Source organism: Budorcas taxicolor, chromosome 2 (assembly GCF_023091745.1).
Source record: "Budorcas taxicolor isolate Tak-1 chromosome 2, Takin1.1, whole genome shotgun sequence".
Lineage (NCBI taxonomy): Eukaryota > Metazoa > Chordata > Mammalia > Artiodactyla > Bovidae > Budorcas > Budorcas taxicolor.
This window is the reverse complement of record NC_068911.1, coordinates 134,338,436-134,360,474: the sequence shown is the minus strand read 5'-3', so window position 1 is coordinate 134,360,474 and position 22,039 is coordinate 134,338,436. Positions and strand designations below refer to the sequence as shown.

General features: G+C 42.5%; 1 protein-coding gene across 1 annotated transcript in view; it reads left to right on the top strand.

The window, feature by feature from the left end:
• Positions 1–21,089, top strand: part of FLACC1 (flagellum associated containing coiled-coil domains 1) — a 29,940-nt gene extending 8,851 nt beyond the window's left edge. Inside the window, exons 7-14 of the mRNA XM_052635863.1 lie at positions 1,420–1,517; positions 2,921–2,973; positions 4,049–4,148; positions 6,457–6,560; positions 9,774–9,836; positions 13,215–13,304; positions 13,422–13,531; positions 20,963–21,089. Coding sequence (XP_052491823.1) covers positions 1,420–1,517; positions 2,921–2,973; positions 4,049–4,148; positions 6,457–6,560; positions 9,774–9,836; positions 13,215–13,304; positions 13,422–13,531; positions 20,963–21,089 — 745 coding nt within the window. The remainder of the gene's footprint in view (positions 1–1,419; positions 1,518–2,920; positions 2,974–4,048; positions 4,149–6,456; positions 6,561–9,773; positions 9,837–13,214; positions 13,305–13,421; positions 13,532–20,962) is intronic.
• The last annotated feature ends 950 nt before the right edge of the window (positions 21,090–22,039 follow it).

Sequence of the window (22,039 nt, the reverse complement as noted above, 5' to 3'; positions counted from 1 at the left end):
GACTTTGTGCTTTATCATCCAGTTATTTCGATTATAATCTCCCTTTCAGTTGATTGCTAAGAAGAAACAGTTTTCAGTTTTCTATGAGATTTCCATGGTAAACTACTATTGTTCTCAGCCCAGTCTCTCCCTGCCCCCCTCTTCTTCCTCTCCTCTCCTCAAACCGTATTGGCTGCTAGCTCAAGGCTGGGCAAAATGAGAAGAAAGTATGGGACAGCAGGAGCCAGAGCTGCAGAGACAAACCAAGGGGAAGAAAAAGGAAATGTGTTGTCTGTGTGAATGAGAAGACCCACAAAGTCCCTTTCTTAGTCCTGCTGGAGAAAAGTCCTCATAGGTGTTGCAAACTTGCTTTTAATTTTTTAAATTAATTAATTAACTTACATATTTTATTAATAGACTATTTTTTAGATTCACAGTAAAACATAAAGTACAGAAAATTTCCACATACCCCCTGGCCCCACACCTGCACAGCCTTCGTCATCATTGACATCCTGCCCCACCACCATGGGGCATTTGTTACAACCAATAAGCCTCTCCCAAAGTCTTCGTTTAGGTTAGGGTTCACTCCTTTTCTTTTCTTTTGGCTGTGCTGGGTTTTCATTGCTGCATGCGGGCTTTCTCCAGTTGCAGTGAAAGAGCATCTCTAGTTGTGGTACTCGGCCTTGATTTCCCCAAAACATGGGGGATCTTAGTTCGCTGACCAAGGATTGAACCCATGTCCCCTGCTTTGGAGGCAGATTCCCACCCATTGGATCATCAGGGGGGTCACTTTTGATACTTCAGATTCTATGGGTTTTGATAAATGTTTAGTGTCATGTATCCACCATTACAGTATCATACAGAATAATTTCATTGCCCTAAAAATCCTCTGGGCTCTGCCTGTTCATTGCTGTCTCCCCACTAACCTCCAGAAACCACTGATCTTTTGACCACTTCTATAGATGTGACTTTTCCAGAATTTCATACAGTTGGAATCATACAGCCTGTAGGCTTTTCAGACTGACTTCTTGTACTTACCAGTATGCATTTAAGGTTCCTCCAGGTCTTTTCTTGGCTTGACAGCTCCTACAGCCTTGTGTTTTAATGCCCTTCTTGAACAGTGCCAACATCTGCCTCCTGGAATGGAGCCTGGCAAGAACTTAGGCTCTAAAATTATCCTGGGTGTTAATCAGCTCACAGTTTCTTTGCTGTAAGCAAAGACCCTGTTGTTGGGGGTAGTCTATGGGCCCCAGTGACTCCATTCAAAATAGTGGATGGTGAAAACAGAGGTCTCCTCAACCGTTTCTGGATGGATGCCAGAAGAATGTGTCAGGAAGTAAGGGCCCCACTGCCTGCCCACCAGCTGCCTGCATGAGGAGGGGAGCTGAGATCAGGTGAACCTTCCACAGGTGACTGTGGTCTTCTCCTGGGGCCCCACAGGGAGCTCGAGGAAGCTCACGCAGCACAACTCGGTGAGTTGGAGAAAAACTACAAGGCAGCCTTGAAGGCAGAAAAGTTGGCTGCCCAGGACAAACTAGGTAAGGTTTTGGGAGATGACCCTGGTAAGGGGGCAGAGGCTGACCATGCAGGTCGAGGGCAAAGGAATTCCCATGGCCATGGCTGCACTCTGGGTAGACTTTCAAAGTTTGCTTCTAAAGCCCAAGAAGAGGGAGTGATTGAGAATGAAACTAAAAAAAGGGAAACCATGTCAACAAACAACCTCTCTACCCTGAGAAGTTAGAAGTGTCTGCAGCCAAGTTTTGGGATTTGAACAAGTCCCTTCATCTCCTTGAGTCTCAGTTTCCCCACCTGGGAATTGAGGACAATCATACCTGCCTTTATCACAGCGGTAAGAATATGAAAGCACTTTTTAAAATATATCTAAAAGTTCTACAAATATAATACTGTTCCATCATTTTGGTGCTTCATCAAATGCTAACAAGCACACTGTGATTTGTATGACCTTATAACCTATAAGGGTTGTGTGGGCCACTTATCCCATTGTTTATGCTGCCCTTGGGAAGGGCAAAGTGTGTATCATTCATAATTCTGAGTTTATAGAGTAATCTCTACAGGCAGAAGCAGAAATTCTTCCCTTTTTATGTTATATTTTTTAAAGATGATATTAGTATTAATACCTTGCCAGTTTTCCAATTTTCTAAAGAAAAGATTTTTTTCTATGTTATTTTTATTTATTTTTTTAAATATAAATTTATTTATTTTAATTGGAGGTTAATTACTTTACAATATTGTATTGGTTTTGCCATACATCAACATGAATCCGCCACAGGTATACAAGTGTTCCCTATCCTGAACCCCCCTCCCTCCTCCCTCCCCGTACCATCCCTCTGGGTCATCTCAGTGCACCAGCCCCAAGCATCCAGTATCATGCATCGAACCTGGACTGGTGACTCGTTTCATATATGATATTATACACGTTTCAATGCCATTTTCCCAAATCATCCCACCCTCTCCCTCTCCCACAGAGTCCAAAAGACTATTCTATACATCTGTGTCTCTTTTGCTGTCTCGCATACAGATTTTTGTTTTAAATAAAAGATAATTGTTTTCAAAACCAGGATACACTAGGAATGTTATTTTAAAAAGACAGAAGGTTTTACTTCTCTTTTACCCTCAGTTGTAGGTTTGCCCCCAGGGATTAGTTCTCAGATTTGAGGGTGCCTCAGAATCATCTGACTTCATATTATCAACAGATACTGAGCCTTGTCTCTGAGACCTTGACTCAGTGGGTTCAGGGTGGGGTCCAGGCATCTGATTTCTGATAAGCTTCCAGTACAACTGCTGAGGCAGCACCATGGTTTCACCACTGATGGGATGAGTTCAAGGTGTGGATGGTGTGTAGGAGGGCTCTCACATGAATTTGAATGTGTTTCAGAGGAATAATGATGACTCGACTCTGTTGTTTTCCTTTTGTTCTCAGAGGAGATGGGAAAAGAATATAAATATTTGAAGAATATGTTTCATATATATCAGGTGAGATTCAGAGCTCCTTGGTGGATTATGAGATAGAAGCAAGGCTCCTTCTTGGCTGATGATGTTGAGATGAGTCTAGAGTGCTTGCCCGGAAAATAATTTCCTGAAATCCCCGGTCTTCTTGAACCTAAGTGACCCTCACTGCACCCAGGGAGAAAAGTGAACCTACGGACTTTTATGGCATGCTTGCAGGATGATTTGGCCTCTGGACCCTAAAAGACTCCATTGATGAATGTGTTTGTCATGACCAAATTAATACCTGCTCGTTGTTTTTTTTAAAAGAAATTCAAAAATTAACAACAGCAACAGCCAAAAGAACTATCGCCACTCTAAAGAAAACCACTTTTTAAGATCTGTACTTTGTACTATCTTTAATTTTAGCAGAACACTGGGTCAAAAGGAATAAACATTTAAAAGGTCTTCAACACATTTGACCAAATTGCCATCCAAAAAGGCTGTATCACTCTGCACTAACTTCAGCAAGTGGAGCAGGCAGCACCCTAGAACATAGCCCATCCATTTCATCAGCTAATTTGATGGAAGCCCAGGAAGCCAGAATTAGGGCACAATTCCATTCTAGGGGGATTAGAGAGTAGGAAATGGGAAATGGATGGGGGAGGGCTGGGGCAGCAAGCCCCTACTGTGGGTCCTAGGTAGCCAGGGACTTTCCAATTTTCGGCCTTGATAGTCTAGAGTCCCAGGAAACAGCTCAGTCCCAGGCAAACAAGGACAGCTGATTTAAAAAAATTAACATATTGACATTTCCCTTGTTTCCTACTGTGCTATTAATGAGTAATTCATGATTCAGAGGGAGCTGACATGAACACATGCAGTGTGCTCAACTGCCTGTCTTCAAAGGAACCCCATTCCAATAGGGCAAACGCCACACAGAGTCTGCTTTGATCTTTAGGGTCTTGGGTCCCAGGGCTGGAATCATCGCCCACCAGTTAATGTATGGAGGCCCACAGCCAGGGGCTCTGGTGAGGGAAGCTGCAGAGAGCTCAGTACTGGGCCTCAGGCTGGGGTGCAGCCTTTCAGGATGCTTTTCTTCATGGTACCTTTGTCCCCCCAACAGGACAGCATTTATGATGAAATGGAGGACAAGTGGTCAAAGAAGAAGGCAGAGTGGGAGAAGGATGAGAAGCTGGAGCGGGAGAGGATACTGTTACAGCAAAGTGAGTTCAGAAACTTTGGGCTTTTGATGACAGGTGCCCAAAGAAACTGGCATTAATGTTGATCTCGACTCGAGAAAGGTGGCCTTGGCGTCTTGAAAGATGATGTGCTGCAGGGCTGGACTCCTGAATGGAAAGTGTGGAGATTTCAAGAAAGTGCAACAGGATGGAGTCTTTTAGGGCGTTTAACCACCCAAGGGGCTAAACTGTACCATCCAGAACTGTCTGGTTGCAAGTTTGGCAATCACGAGCTGGACTGAGCTTGGGGACATCTGTAGGATTGCAGACTTGTCCGACGTTCCAGAAAAAAGAAAAAAAAAGCTCTTGAATTAGTTTCCAGTACTTTCTGGGAGAGGGGCAACATGATCCATTACATGGAGAGTCTCTATACTGCCATGTCCCCTCCAAAGGAAGCCATGTTTGATGTATTTTTCAATTGAGGTATTTTTTTATTTTGAGATAAAGTGCACAGCGTGTTGATTTGATATATTCATATATTGCTATGTATTCTTAACATTTCCAACACTTAGCACAGAGCCTGGATCACACAGATTGCCCTATAGGAGACTCCTACCTGCACTGAGCTTTTTCATAAATGGAAAAAGGAGAGGGAAATCTCTGAAGATTCTGCTTCCTGACCTAGAGGACTAGTTGAGGCAGAAGTGGGGCCTCTATAAACTTATTCCACATCCTAGCCCAACTTAGCTGACTTTAACAAAGGAAAGGAAAGTGAAGTCATTCAGTCATGTCTGACTCTTTGTGACCCCGTGGACTGTAGCCTACCAGGCTCCTCTGTCCATGGGATTTTCCAGGCAATAGTACTGGAGTGGATTGCCATTTCCTTCTCCAGCAGATCTTCCCGACCCAGGGATGGAACCTGGGTCTACCGTATTGTAGACAGATGCTTTACCATCTGAGCCACCAGGGAAGTCCATGACTTTAACAAACTGCTCATTAAATGCAAATACTCCCTGGGAAAGCTCATCCTCAAGTCCCTTCCCTCCCTGGATAACCAGGAGATAGCATGAAGATCCTGGAGTCAAGGCTGGGGAATGGGGCATGGGGACTGCTCCTGCTTGAGGCTTTCCTAGAATCTTGGTGTAGCCCAGGTCATTGGAGAAGGCACTGGCAACCCACTCCAGTACTGTTGCCTGGAAAATCCCATGGACGGAGGAGTCTGGTAGGCTGCAGTCCATGGGGTCGCTAGGAGTCGGACATGACTAAGCGACTTCACTCACTTTTCACTTTCATGCATGGGAGAAGGAAATGGCAACCCACTCCAGTGTTCTTGCCTAGAGAATCCCAGGGATGGGGGAGCCTGTTGGGCTGCCGTCTATGGGGTCACACAGAGTCGGACATGACTGAAGTGCCTTAGCCGCAGCAGCAGCCCAGGTTGTTGCCCAAACTCCCAGCTACTCATACTACAATGATACCATGTTGTCAAAGTCTATGCTAAGATGCTACAACCAGTTTTGGAAGACCAGATGTTAGCTGCTCACAGTGTACCTCAGTCCAGGCTTATCTTGTGATCCCAGGGTTTGCCTCCCTACCCAACCCCAACACCACGATGCTGAAGAAGAGATTTGTGTGAGACTTTCACCTGTCCATCATCCTGTTTAGTATTACAGTTCTATTGGCAGCTCTCCCAGCCCCTCAAAATGATTTAAGCCTAGCTCTGCCTCAGGGCTAAGTACTGAATACATTTTATTGCTGGAAAAGTCATGTTAGCCAAGAGCTGTATTTTAGGATTCGAGTATCCAAGAAAACATAGTGATTATTTCAGCAGAGGCAACGGACAAAATAATAAGTAACGGATCCAAAATAAACTACACAAGAAGAACCAGAGGTATTAGAAATAAGGGGCTTCCCAAGTGGTGCTAAGGGTAAAGAACCCACCTGCTAATGGAGGAGACGTAAGACACAGGTTTGATCCCTGGGTGGGGAAGATCCCCTAGAAGAGGGCATGGCAACCCACTCCAGTATTCTATTCTTGCCTGGAGAATCCCATGGACAGAGGAACTTGGCCGACTACAGTCCATAGAGTCGCAAAGAGTCAGACATAACTGAAGCAACTTAGCACACACGCATGCACTCGAAGTAGATCCCATGCGGCTGATGTGATGGAGAACCATCGCCGCATTCACCTCATTCTCAGGCATCTCCAGGTGAACGTCAGAGGTTCAACACCAGGCTGAAAGGACCTTGAGTTTGACCCAGTCTGGAATTTCTACTATCTTCAGATATTCTGGTTTTCTTGGTGTGTCTATTTTTCCCACATTTACGCATATATGTCATTTCCTCATCTCCACAGAACATAAGATAACCAGAAAGTTTGAGTTAGAATCAGAAGAAGAAAGGAAGAAAATAAATGAGTCCTACACAGCTATCTTTGAGAACTTCAGTCAGGAGAAGGAGGTAACTCAGTGCAAACACATCAGTGGTTGAATGTGCAGTCTGGGTGGGATGTCCAGTTCCCAGGGGTGCCTCTGTAATGAGGCAAACTCTTTGCTTTTGGGGGGGTATGGTCCTACTTTTTCCAGCTTCCCTGGAAACTTCTGCAAGCAGACTGTCATTATGTGGTTCTTTATCTAGACAGTCTTACCACAGGATTATTGGAATGAAAATCGTAATTTATAAGAAATAATAGAATGATAAAACATATACAAAGCCCGCAGTTCCCTATTTGCCAAAATGTCAGATTCTGAATGATCTTCTCATCCTTGACTGTAACTGAAGGGAAATGGCAGTGTTGCAAACTAAACTGAGCAAGTTTGGACATGTACAACTCATGTTTGATGAGTTTTGACAAACATGTTCATCCATGTAGTGAAGTCAAGTGTTAGTTGCTCAGTCGTGTTCAATTCTTTGCGACCCCATGGACTGTAGTCCACCAGGCTCCTCTGACCATGGAATTCTCCAGGCAAGCCTACTGGAGGGGGTAACCACTCCCTTCTCCAGGGGATCTTCCCAACCCAGGGATGGAATCCAGGTCTCCTGCATTGCAGGCAGATTCTTTACCATCTGAGCCACCAGGAAAGCCCCATGTAACCGACATCCAAATCAAGACCTAGGACATTTCATCAGCCCAGAAACCATGCCTGTGCCCCTTTGCTGCTAATCCCTATCTACTGCAAAACCTGCCCCGAGACAACCACTCTTCTTATTCATATAACTATGAATTTCATCTAGTCTAGTTCAGTTGCTGTCATGTCCAGCTCTTTGCAGCCCCATGGACTGCAGTACGCCATACCTCCCTGTCCATCTCCAACTCCTGGGGCTTTCTCAAACTCATGACCATCGAGGCGGTGATGCCATTCAACCATCGCATTCTCTATCGCCCCCTTCTATTCCCGCCTCCAATCTTTCCCAGCATCAGGGTCTTTTCTAAGGAGTCAGTTCTTTGCATCAGGTAGCCAAAGTATTGGAGTTTCAGCTTCAGCATCAGTCCTTCAATGAATATTTAGGACTGATTTCCTTTACAATTGACTGGTATGGCTCCTTGCTGCCCAATGGACTCTCAAGAGTCTTCTTCAACACCACAGTTCAAAAGCATCAATTCTTCGGCACTCAGCTTTCTTTATGGTCCAACTCTCACATCCATACATGACTACTGGAAAAACCACAACTTTCGCTAGATGGGCCTTTGTCAGCAAAGTAACGTCTCTGCTTTTTAATATGCTATCTGGGTTGGTCTTTTCTTCCAAGCTTTTCTTCCAAGGAGCAAGTGAACAGGAGAAACAAGTATAGATTAATTTCACCTGTTTTTAAACTTCATATAAATGGAATCATACAGTATATGTGCTTTGTTGTGTAGCTTCTTTCCCCTCAATTATTTCTGTGAAATTTATTCATTCATTGTTCGTATCAGTAGTTTTTTCCTTTTATTGCACAGTAGTATTTCTTTGTAGGAATATAACACAGTGTGTTCACCATTTTTCTGTTTTTGGAGATTTTGATTGGTTCTATTTTTTGATTTTTACAAACAAAGCTTCTATAAATACCATGTGTAACTAGTTTTGTAGACTTACACTCTCCTTTCTCATGAGTATATACCTAGATGTGTTATTACTGGACTCTAAGGTAGGGATTTATAACAAAGTACTAAGATATTTTCCACAGAAGTTATGCCATTTTTCTCTTGCATCTCATCTATATGAGAATTCCAGTTATTCTATATCATCAACAACAATTAATATTACTAACGTTTTCCTTAAGAAGCTTTTTTTTAAACTTTGTCTTTTGGTTGCACAATGCGTCTTTGTTCCCTGCCCAAGGATTGAACCCAGGCCCTCAGACCCTTAGTGAGTGTGGAGTCCTAACCACTGGACTGCCAGGGACTTTCTAAGTATTGCCAATCTTTTAATTTTGGCTATTTCAATGGGTATGACCCTTGAAAAGGGCATGGAAACCCACTCCAGCATTCTTGCCTGGAGAATCCCATGGCCAGAGGAGCCTGGTAGGCTACAGTCCATCAGATTACAAAGAGTTGGACATGACAGAAGCCTCTGAGCACAGCTCAGCAATAGGTATAAAGTGCTATTTCATTATTATTTTAGTTTCCCTGACGACTTATGTCAGGCAAATTTTCATATGCTTATTGGACCGTTTATATGTCTTCTTTTGTGAAGTTTGGTTCAAGTTTTTTGCCAGTTAAAAAGAAATTGCGTTATTTACCTCTTTATCATTGGTATGTAGGAGTACTTTTTATACTGTGAATACAGTTCTTTGTCAGATATACATGCTGTGAATTCTGTGGTTTGCCTTTTCATTTTGCTCACATTGTCTCTCCACGTGCAAAAGTTTTACTTTTGATGAAAAGTTGGTTATCAGCTTTTTCCTCATATGGTAATAGCTTTTTGTGTCCTCTGTGAAACTGTTGCCTATTTCAAGAACATGAAGATATTCTAGTTTTTAAAAAGTTTCATAAGTTTAGCATTTATGATTCTGTGATCTATTTTGAATAATTTTTTATATTAAAGGTCTTAGGTCATTTTTTCCATATTTATATTCATTGTTTCAGAATGATTTGTTGAAAAAAAATGTCCCTTTCTCCACTAAGTTACCTTGATGTCTTTGTTGTATTTGAGGGGGTAGGGAGCAAACTCTCCAGTCTGTTCCATTCAACTATCTGTCTATATTTAGGCCAACAAAACAATGTCTTAATTTCTGTAGCTTGAAATCAGGGAGAAAAAAATCTTCCAACTTTGTTCTTGCTTTTCAAGGTTATTTTGGTTCTTCTTCAGCTTTTGAATTTCTATATAAATTTTATAATTATCTTGTCAAGAAAGCCAGTGGTATTCTAAGTGGGATTGCAATGAATGTAAAGCTTGGTCTGTGAAAAATTGGATATTTAACAGTATTAAATCTGTACCCTAACAAAAGAATACTCTTTAATGAAAACATAATTGCTTTTAATATTTCCTGATACACTAAGGTTGAGTCTGAGTAAGATTTTCATCATTTAACTTCAACATGTCATGTCACTACTTTATAATGTATGCTTTATTAAAGCAACATCTGAGCTTTGGTGAATATTGCATTCCTGAATCCTATTCTGGCTTTCTTAATTTTCTGAAAGAAGTGCCAGAACCCCAGTTGCTGACCTTTTCTAAATAAAATTCTTTTTAGGAGCTCTTAAAACAACATGAAAGGGATACCTTGCAATTAGAGGAGCTTAGAAAGACAAAAGAGGTAAGCTTTTTCATTTTTCCTGTGGAATTAGCCTCTTACAAATATATTGCTAAAATGATACATTCTCAATAAAATGGAATCTATGATAATTTTCCCCAAACCATTGAAAAACAAAAGAACTAAAGCTGAGTTAGAGCTTCACCAGTGGCTCAGCAGTAAAGAATCTGCCTGCAGTTCAGGAGCTGCAGGAGACACAGGTTCAATCCGTGGGTCAGGAAGATCCCCTGGAGGAGGAAATGGCAACCCACTCCAGTATTCTTGCCTGGAAAATCCCATGGACGGAAGAGCCTGGCCAGCTACAGTCCTTGGGGTCATGAAGAGTCAGACACGACTGAAGCGACTTAGCACATATACACACAAAGCTGAGTTCGCTGGATTCACTGTCAAAAAGGATTTTAGAACTATCTGAAAAAAGAAAGCCATTGCTGTCTTTTTAGAGCCAGATCTGAACAAATATATGAACAATATACTGTGAGATCTTCAGTGTTAAATGCCTTGCACTTTTCATAAGGCTCTAACAACAAATGGGCCTTAAACGGTAAAATGCCAAATTCTTCCATTTAGACTCTGAAAAGTACGATACTGCCTCTTGGGAACTGTGAGTTCAAGTCTTTCCTTAAAACTCTGAGTGTATTTACCTCACCCCTACAGCCTCTCTAGGAACTTTTTTTCTGGAACAAATTATAGCACTTCCACAAAGGAGATATCAGAATGGAAATTGTTCAAACCCACAAACGGCCTTGTGGTTCTTCTTCCACTGTGAATTTAATTTGAATTCAGAATGGACCCATTTGGGAAAAGATGAGCCATTCTGAAAGCATGGCATGACATCGTAGAGCCCAGGCAGGACTTCAGCTTTGTTGGGCAAACAGTCATAATGTCCTATAAGGTAAACGGGTGGACTTTGGTATGAGGTAGACTCAGTGTGTTGTAAGAATGGCTTTAATGAGCTTGACTACTAATTCTATCACTGTGTCATTTCTGGGTCTATTTCAATTAATTTATTTTGCTCCTCATGTATGGTCATATTTTCTTGCTTATTTGCATGTCTGGTAATTTTTTTATTGGATGCCAGCCATTGTGACCTTTACCTTACTAGGTGCTGAATATTTTTGTACTTCTTTAAATACCATTAACCTTTCTGAGATTCAGTTAAGTTACTTGGAAATGGGCTTCCCTGGTGGCTCAGTAGTAAAGAATCTGTCTGCCAATGCAGAAGACAGGAGTTCAATCCCTTACCCAGGAAGATCCCACATGCCAGGGGACAACTAAGCCCATGTACGACAACTGCTGAGCTTGTGCCCTAGAGCTCAGGAGCCAACAACTCCTGAGGCCACATGTCACAACTATGGAAGCCCATGAGCCCCAGAACCCGTGCTCCGAAACAAGAGAAGCCACTGCAATGGGAAGTCCACACACAGCAACTAGAGAGTAGCCCCCACTCACTGCAACCAGAGAAAGCCTCCTTGCAGCAACAAAGACCAGCACAGCCAAATAAATAATAAAAACTTAAACACACACACACACACACACACACACACACCCTTTTTTTTTTTTTTTTAAAGAAGTTACTTGGCAACAATTTGATTTTTCAAGCCTTGATTTTAAGCTTTCTTAGGCAAAATTAAAGCCGTCTTGATCTAGGGCTAGTTTTTCCCCAATGCTGAGTAATCTCTGTGTTTTAACAGGGTTTTTGTATTCTGGCTGGAGCGTGGCAGGCTACAGTGTATGGGGTCGCAAAGAGTTGGACACGACGGAAGCGACTAACACACGTGCATGGTGGAAACGTGAATTTCCCCAGTCCTGTTTTGGTTTAGGGACTGTTCTGCCTGCTGGTGGTTCCTTCTCCTTGCCTCGTCTCCCTCTGCTCCTTCTCTCCATCGTGTAGCTCCAGTGGCGCTGGACTGCTTACTGTTTCTTAACCGGCCAGACTTCTCCCACTTCAGGGTCTTTGCACTCGATCTTTTCCCTTCTTGGAAAGCTCTTTACCAGATATCCACACAGCTCACTTTCTTACTTTCTCCCAGTCTTTCTCCAAATGCCAACTTCTCAGAGGCTGCTCTACTTAAAGGCTCAACAACCTGCCTGACACTTTATTTTTCGACACTGACTTATAACCATTCAACCTAATAAACTCAGTGAAGGGAGGGATTTTTGTCTACTGCTTTCCTTGCCACTAATCCTCAGTTCCTAGAATGGTGCCTGCCATATCACAGACATCCAGTGAACTGCAAATTTTTAAATGAATAAATAAATTAGTTTTATTCATTTTTAAATAAATGCTTCAATGAAAGAATGCCAAATGACCTGGTAAAGTGCTTTGCCCAATGCCATTGCAATAAAAGTGATGGTGCATGCATTCTCAGTCATGTCTGACTCTTTTGGGACCCCATGGACTAGCCCACCAGGCTCCCCTGTCCATAGGATTTCCAAGGCAAGAATACTGGAGTGGGTTGTCGTTCCTTTTCCAGGGGATCTTCCTGACCCAGGGATAGAACCCACGTCTCCTGCATTGGCAGGCAGATTCTTTACAGCTGAGCCACTGGGAAGCCCCCTGATGAATCCATATCAATACATTATTATTAACTAAAATCCAATTTACCTTAGCATTCCTTCTTTGTGTTGTACAGTAAGTCCCTACGTATGAATAAGTTCCATTCTGAGAGTGTATTCAAAAGTCCAACAAAGTTAGCTTAACTACCCAACTAACACAATCAACTATATAGTACTGTAATCTAATAGGTTTGTAATACCTCTCATACAAATAATATGTACATAAAAAACAAGCAAACACAAAAAATAAAACATTTTTAATCTTACAGTACAGTACCTTCAGAAGCACGTAGTACAGTACAGCAGCTGGTATACGGGGGCGGGCATGCCTGTTTGCATCCTATAGGCTTTGTCACGTGCATCAGTCATGCCACGCAGCCTCCACTGCAGCATCATACAGAATGATGTCTCTGCCCTAAAAACCCCCCACCCTCCTATTCATTCCTTGCTTCCCTTCCTAACTCCTGGCCGCCACTGGTCTTTTTACTGTCTCTATGGTTTTGCATTCTCTGGACAGTCATGTAGTTGCAATTCATACTAGATATTTAGTAAACACTTGTTTAATGAATGGATAATTGGTAGCTATTTTGACAACCCATGTGAGCTCTGGTGAGGGCTGGCTCTGGGGCCATACCAGTGAGGCTGTTGAGAGGGGTATAGACTAGTGAGACATAGAGGGGTAGAATGAACAGGGCATAGTAACAGAGCAGGAGAAGGAGTGGCTAAAGTTGATGCTTTCACATTCTAATCCAAATGTCCTGTACAAGAGGATAAATGGGTAGACATCAGTGCAATGTCCTGAAACAATTTCTTCTTCTTACCCAGGTCATAGAGGAAGAGCTGTATGCTCAAGCTCTTATCCTAGAATCACTTAACACAACCCTCTACCAAACCCAGATGGAACTCCAGAGAGAGGTGAATCTTGGCTGGAGTGGGGGTGGGAGCTGGAGGGAGGAACCCTCTGCCATGTAGCTCTGCCCTGGGTGACTCTAATTTAGGAAAGATGGCTATTAACATGTACCTGTCTTTCAGAAAGCTATGGTAGCAACTCTGGAGAAAACACTCCAGATCAAGCTTACTGAAGCTGAAGACAAGCTTAAGTACACCATACACCACCTGACAGAAGAAAACATTCATCTAAGGTATGAATGAGGCTGCTCAAAAAAGACGTGGCTGAATTATCTTCAGAAAGTGACAATAGGAATTCCCTGGCAGCCCACTGGTTACAACTCTATGCTTCCGCTGCAGGGGGCCTGGGGTCAATCCTTGATCAGGGGACTATGATTCCACATGTTGTGTGGTGATGGGTGAGGAATGGGTGGAAATGAACCTAGGTATTCCCTCATGAAGTCAAGGCACAGGCACTGTCAGGAGGGGGATATTCGCTGGCCACAGAAGTTACCTTCTGAGGTCAGCACTTTTAAAGTGATGTTGGGAGACTCCTCTCCCTTTCCTATGTTAGTTTTTAATGCAAAACAACATATGAGGTTTATCTGAGACTCTCTGGGTTTATTCAGTTTTATGACTGAGGATTATTTTTAAATCCATGACCTTGAGCCTTGTGATTTTCTATTAAGGGCTTTTATGCCTTGAAGGCCTTCTTTATTATGGGGTATTAATAAATGCTAGGAAGAGGTTCTGAGGGATCTATTTGAATATCTTGATGGCAAGTGCACTGTGAATTTTGCCAATATCAGTTGGAGATTTTGCCCATAAGGAAGATAGTAGTTGATTCAGGAGGGATGATCAGTGTTTCCAGAATAAGTTTTAGGTCCATGACAGATGGAGCAAACAAAAGATGTCACAGGGTCTTTTAATTCACCTAATTGGCTGCTTTGATGATTGTAGTCAAATTCCAGAATTATTTTATAGGAGGAGAAAGAAATTCCGGCAAGAAACTTCTCTAAGAAGTCTCAGCTTAATAAATGGGGAGAGATGAGGGAACTAAGGAGAAAGGGACGTGTGTCTCAAAGGACCTAAACAAAAGGAAGTAAGTGCAGAGACAGGCCCCTCTTGTGGCTCATTAGAGATCCCCACTCTTTGAAGTGTTTTAGAACTCTGAGGCAGGGGCTGCTTTATTGTAATGGGGCTGAGCACTGAGAATGTGGCTCTGATGTCCTTTAGGACTGAAAGAGATTCATCCCCAACTTGGGGAAAATTTCTTCAAACCAATTGGGAGGGCGGATTGGGAAGAGCCCCTGGAGTTCCTTGGAGCCCTATCACTGAGAACTGAAAGGATGTTGGAAAGGCTGGTTAAGAGGGCTGAAGCAACCTGAAGTGCTAGACTCTGTAAAATCTCTTTTCCAATGTTCTGGCTCTTTGCAACAACAGGAGAAACTAAGAGGATTCTGGTCTGGGTTAGGAAATTTAATTTGTGAAACTGAAGATAAGAATTTTGGTGGTCTTATTTATGGGTGACTCATCCATGAGTGACAGAGAGCTGGTTTGCCAGATGAACTAAATCTGAAGTGGATGTAAATTTACCATTCTATCGGGTCTTTTTAGCAGGGAAAGATTTCAGTTCAACCCATTAATAAGTAGAGTTAAAAGCTTCCTGGGTAGAATCAAACTCTTTAGGAGGACCAGAATTTTCTTTAAAAACAATCTGAAGTCAATTATAATTTGTCATGAATAGGTTTGTTACATTTTTATGTGCAAGCCTGAATTTTCTTCTAATCAACAAACTTTGGAAAAGCCCTAGGAATCATGGGATGAAGTCACCTAGCATTTGCTCAAGCCATATAAGTTAGTAGGTCTCCTGGTTGTAATTTCTGAGATCTGTTAGGATTTTCTTAATTAGCAGGTTTCATCCAATACTGGGACTGGCTTTCACCAACAAGCATATATATAAACTATATAAGTTAGAGAAACCAGGTCAGTAAGTTTGAATGACTATAGTAAACTCCTAAGCAAATCTGTGAGGCTCTTTGGTTACTCCGAGTCTTTATGGCTCACAGTTCAGCTTTAATCCAAGGAGTATGAGAAATTAAGGATTTGGATTCTCAGACTACTTAATTTTAAAGGGACAGGTTCTGACAAGTTCAGAGGGAGAGGGAGTGGGGAGAATTCCAGAAAGAAGGGAAAGTTCAGTAAAGGAATTACTGTAGGGGAACAAAGGATATAAAGATGTGTAAGCAGCATAGACGGGAAAGAGGGAGATGGTGCCAGAGGCAGAGTCTGGTCACGAAGAACCAAAGAAGAGACTCAAGATGGAAACAGAGATGGAGCCTGAGACAAATAGGCCAAAGAAGATGAGCCAGAAGCTTCAGCAGCCATTTTATCTTTCTTTATTTGCCTCAGTTAACGTTAAAAATCTTATTTTTGCAGAGAGGAAATTTTAGACTCATGACATTTACCAGGCTCAAAATAAGCATTCCACACAGTTCTGGAAATTTTTGAACTATTGTGGTCTAATTTGGTTTTAAGAAAATTAAGTTTGGAGATTTCAAAAGCTCCCCATAATGGCCATTGAGATCCTAATCTGCCTTTGATTTGGACTAGTCCATCTAGCTAGAAATGCACATGAAGAAGGACCATCATTTTTTGTTTTGAGGACCACAGTTTCTAAACATAAAACTCGTTGGAATCCCTGGGATTGGGATTTCAAAATATCTAGGTAACAGGGGTCCCCTTTCTCAGAGGTTTCTCTATGGAATAAAAGAATAATTTTCAAATAACTGACAGCTTGAACAGCTCAAACCAAACAGCTTTCAGCTCAAACAGCCTACCAGCTAATACCAGCCAGTTCTAATGAAACAGCTTGATCCCAAAGTAGCCAGTACAGAGGGTTTTCAGCCAGTTTCCAGGAACCAGCCTATGTTCCAAAGGACGGGGCCAACAGCTTCAGCTTCAGTGAAATAGCTCCTGTTCCCAAAGGAATGGGTTGACAGCTTCTCAGCCAGCTTTAGTTGAAACAGTCTAATCACAAAATCAGACCAAAGTGCCAAATGAGTACTCACAAATAGAACAAGGCCTTAACCAGAAACACAAAACCTTAAAGTAGATTCTGAATAAAGTCAGAGAGCGTCAAATGCAAAGAGGGCATGGGTTCAGATCCAGGAGAAAGATATACCTTCAAACTCCAGGGTCATTGAGAAAAACAGTGAGCTCAGTGGGCTCAATTGTGAGCACCACACCTGTTTGCTCACCAGTCCCAGAGCCATTGAGGATCATCTTTGGTCCCTGTATTGGCCACCAAATGTTGACATAAAACCAATAGACTGCCAGTTATTCTCCAGCAATGATAGGTTTATTTGGAATCACCAATGAATTTCAATTTGGGGTCTACAAACACAGTCTACACATGGATATCACCAGATGGTCAATACCAAGATCAGACTGATTATATTCTTTGTAGCCAAAGATGGAGAAGCTCTATATAGTCAGCAAAAACAAGACCAGGAGCCAACTGTGGCTCAGATCATGAATTCCTTTTTGCCTAATTCAGACTTAAATTGAAGAAAATAGGGAAAACCACTAGACCATTCAGGTATGACCTAAATCGAATCCCTTACGATTATCCAGTGGAAGTGAGAAATAGATTCTAGGGATTGGATCTGATAGAGTGCCTGAAGAACTATGGACAGAGATTTATGATATTGTACAGGAGGCAGTAATCAAGACCATCCCCAAGAAAAAGAAATGCAAAAAGGCAAAATGTTTGTCTGAGGAGAACCTTACAAATAGTTGAGAAAAGAAGAGAAGTGAAAGGCAAAGGAGAAAAGGAAAGATATAAATATCTGAATGCAGAGTTCCAAAGAATAGCAAGGAGAGATAAGAAAGCCTTCCTCAGTGATCAATGCAAAGAAATAGAGGAAAACAACAGAATGGGAAAGACTAGAGATCTCTTTAACAAAATTAGAGACACCAAAGGAACATTTCAAGCAAAGATGGGCACAGAAGATATTAAAAAGAGGTGGCAAGAATACACAGAAGAACTATACAAAAAAGATCTTTATGACCCAGATAACCATGATGGTGTGATCACTCACCTACAGCCAGACATCCTGGAATGTGAAGTCAAGTGGACCTCAGGAAGCATCACTATGAACAAAGCTAGTGGAGGTAATAGAATTCCAGTTGAGCTATTTCAAATCCTAAAAGATGATGCTGTGAAAGTGCTGCACTCAATATGCCAGCAAATTTGGAAAACAACCATGGCCACAAGACTGGAAAAGGTCAATTTTCATTCCAATCTCAAAGAAAGGAAATGCCAAGCAACGTTCAAACTACCACACAGTTGCATTCATCTCACAGGCTAGCAAAGTAAGGCTCAAAATTTTCCAAGCCAGGCTTCAACAGTACATGAACTATGAACTTCCAGATGTTCAAGCTGGGTTTAGAAAAGACAGAGGAACCAGAGATCAAATTGCCAACATCCACTGAATCATTGAAAAAGCAAGAGCCCAGAAAAAGCTCTACTTCTGCTTTATTGACTATGCCAAAGCCTTTGACTATGTGGATCACAATAAACTGTGGGAAATTCTTCAAGAGATGGGAATACCAGACCACATGACCTGCCTACTGAGAAATCTGTATGCAGGTCAAGAAGCAACAGTTAGAACCAGACATGGAACAACAGACTGGTTACAAATTGGGAAAGGAATATGTCAAGGCTGTATATTGTCACCCTGCTTATTTAACTTATATGCAGAGTACATCATGTGAAATGCTAGGCTGGATGAAACACAATCTGGAATCAAGATTATTGGGAGGAATATCAATAACCTGAGATACACAGATGACACCACCCTTATGGCAGAAAGTGAAGAACTAAAGAGCCTCTTGATGAAAGTGAAAGAGGAGAGTGAGAAAGCTGGCTTAAAACTCAACATTCAGAAAACTAAGATCATGGCATCTGGTCCCATCACTTCATGGCAAATAGATGGGGAAACAATGGAAACATTGAGAGACTTTATTTTGGGGGGCTTCAAAATCACTGTGGTTGGCAACAGCAGCCCTGAAATTACAAGACGCTTGTTCCTTGGAAGAAAAGCTATGACCAACCTAGACAGCAGAGACGAGCCTTCTTCCAGGCCCCCTGGCTGTGCTGCTCCAACCCCGGCACCACGGGAGCGATCTGGGCTAGCCCGAGCTCCCTGTTAGCCTGGGGAAGCCGGAAGAGACCGGGCAGCGGGGGAGAGCAGCAGAGGGTGGCGGGGCCCTCCCTGCACGCCCAGGGAGACCAGGGGAATAGAGGGAGCGAGGCTGAGTTAAGCGAGGGTTAGGTGAGCTTGGCTGCGACTTGAGCTTGGGACTGATGGGCCAGGCCCCCACGCCGGCATCACACCCTGTCCGAAGAAGACAGGCAGATTCATAGCCTCATCATTCCTGCCCTTGGGGGCCACCACGGGCGACAGTGGCAGAAAGCTGAGCTCAGGGGACGACTCCGGGAATGTGGAATCCCTCCAGAGCTGGGAGATCGAGGCATCCAAGGAGCCTGGCAGAGCTGTTTGAGAAGGCTGCAGCACACCTCCAAGGCCTGGTGCAAGTGGCTAGCAGGGAGCAGCTCTTGTAATTGCAATACACCTAAACCAAGCTTCTTTGACTTTAAAGGAAAGCAAAAATGGGAAGCATGGAAAGCGCTTGGTGATTCAAGCCCCAGCCCAGCAATGCAGGAACATATTGCTGTAGTTAAAAAATTAGATCCAAGTTGGAATCCTCAGTCACCAGAGAAGAAAGGAAAAGAAGCAAATACGGGTTTTGGTGGGCCACTTGTTAGTTCTCTGTATCACGAAGAAATCATCAGGGAAGAAGATAAAGCCATATTTGATTACTGCAGGGAAAACAACATCGACCATATAACCAAAGTCTTCAAAACAAAAAAAATGGATGTGAATATGAAAGATGAAGAGGGCAGAACTCTACTCCACTGGGCCTGTGATCGAGGACATAAGGAACTAGCCACAGTCTTGCTACAATATAGAGCTGATATTAACTGTCAGGACAATGAACGTCAAACAGCTCTACATTATGCTGCTGCCTGTGAGTTTTTGGACATTGTGGAGCTGCTGCTCCAATCCGGGGCCAACCCCACGCTCCAAGACCAGGACGGCTGCCTGCCAGAGGAGGTGACAGGGTGCAAAGCAGTTACTTTGATGTTACAGCAGCACACGACAGGCAAGGCTTAATCAAAAGACTGGAAAACTACGGTCAACAACAGCACAGGGCTCCAGTGGTGAAAGAAAACTGCAAAAATGACACGTCTTTTGCCGCCCATCTTTGGTATATGTTGGCTAATAAAATCAGTTGTGAGGAACTGGGGGGAAAAAAAGGCAGAGACATTGTTTTGCCAACAAAGGTCTGTCTAGTCAAAGCTATGTTTTTTCCAGTAGTCATATATGGATGTGAGAGGTGGACTGTAGAGAAAGCTGAGAGCTGAAGAGTTGATGCTTTTGAACTGTGGTGTTGGAGAAGACTCTTGAAATGCCCTTGGACTGCAAGGAGATCCAACCAGTCAGTTAATCCTAAAGGAAATCAGTCCTGAATATTCATTGGAAGGACTGATGCTGACACTGAAACTCCAATACTTTGGCCACCTGATGTGAAGAACTGACTCATTGGAAAAGGCCCCAGTGCTGGGAAAGATTGAAGGTGGGAGGAGGAGGGGATGCCAGAGGATGAGATGGTTGGATGGCATCACAGACTCAATGGACATGAGTTTGAGTAAGCTCTGGGAGTTGGTGATGGACAGGGAAGCCTGGTGTGGTGCAGTCCATGGGGTCACAAAGAGTCAGATATGAATGAGCAACTGAACTGAACTGAACTGAAATATGGCAAGCCATGTGCAAGGTCCCACATAGCAAGGGAAGAAGAATGCTTTTATAGAGGGGAAAAAGTAATAGGGGAGGGCTATAGTAAACAGAGTCCATGACTTTTCTTTGCCTGAGTTCTTCCTAGGAAACAGGAGGAGTCTTTCTTCCTTTGGGGGTCTGCTACCATCTCAGGGCATGAGAGCTCCCCCTTCTGGCCTCCCTACTCTATTTAATGAAGACTAGTAAAGTTCCTCAGTTGTGTCTGACTCGTGACCCCAAGGACTGCACCGTCCATGGAATTCTCCAGGCTAGAATACTGGAGTGGGTAGCCTTTCCTTTCTCCAGGGGATCTTCCCAACCCAGGGGTTGAACTCAGGTCTCCCACATTGCAGGTGGATTCTTTACCAACTGAGCTATCAGGGAAGCCCCATTAAAGAGTCTTCTGTTGGTATCTTTTTTTTTTTTAACTTGGGATTTAGGTGTCAATAGTTTACCTTTAGATACGGCTGCATTTGGTTCTTATGAAAATCAACCTCAGGTCAGAAATTATACTGTTACTTGAAGATGCATCTTAAATCATTGAAGTAACTTTTGATCAATACTTTAACAAAGGGAAATTGTTCACCGTGTTAATTTTGTCATAAATTCTTCATATGGGAATTCGGTAATCCAAATTTCATGTCTCCCTAAATTCAAAATCACTGCAAATATTGAAAGAGACCACTCCCAACCGGTGAAGGAACAAAACCACATTTCTCTGCCTCCCAGATGTCTTATATCCCTTTCTACCCTTTACCCCTATAAATCCTCTCTTTATAGGCAAAAGATACTTGCCAAAAATGAAGAAATTTATGATGAACAATTTGGGAGATCTACCTCTGTTACTGTTTATGAGCATATTTCTGACACTTCAGAAGATGGTGACAGCGAAACACAAGAGTCATGAGAAGAAGAGTCGGTCTCTATGACCAGAGATGTTAGGAACCATCTTTGGTAGGCTTAAGAACTCCTGTGAGGTTTTCTCGAGAAATGTATATGGCCTTGCCTTGATTCTACTTGTGACTTTTCACAATTTGTTTTCTTCTGAGTGACTGAGAATGTTTGAATTCTCATCTCAATTACATGGACATTCATGACTCGTCATCGAAAAGTGATTGTCTCTATACCTAGAGCTGAGGGTCTCTAGGCTTTTTACTATTTTCTCTTCCACCTTTACATATTTCATTACCAAAGACACTTATCTGAAGAACTTCTATTAAACGTTGAAAATATTTTGGGGTGTGCCTTTTGTCCCCCAGACATTTCACTAGCAAGAATGATAATTTGTTGAATTGATCCCCCAAACCTTTTCTCTCTTATATGTGTCTCCACTCCCCTACTTCTCAATATGTTCCCAACCCTATGATTTGGGAAGAATTTCTGAAGATTCCTGTCATCATCTCTAAACTATTCCCAGAATTCAAATGTCTAGAAGATAGGCAACATAAATAAGGGAAGTGGGCTTAACATAAGAAAAAAACCACATAAGCACAGTGATAAATGGTAACTGGCAGCAGTCTCAATGACAGAATTGGACAGAATGGTGTGGGGACTGGGGGTATGGGGTAAGGGTTGTGGAAATTCGGTGAACCCATTTCATTGTTGCCAAACAGGAGCATGGTGTAAATGTGGTCAGATATTCTGGTCTTCGAAAGAAAGTATTTTGGTTTTTATGTGACAGCTTCCAATTTTTAAATATGGAGAAGAAGTGGGGAGTTTTTAGACAAGAAATGTTTAAAAAATACAACTATGTGAACCAATATTGGAAGGCTCAAGGAAAACATATCAATGATCCAAGCATTTTCTACCTGTAAGACTAGGTTCTATTGGCAAACAAAAACAAAAACAATCTCCAAG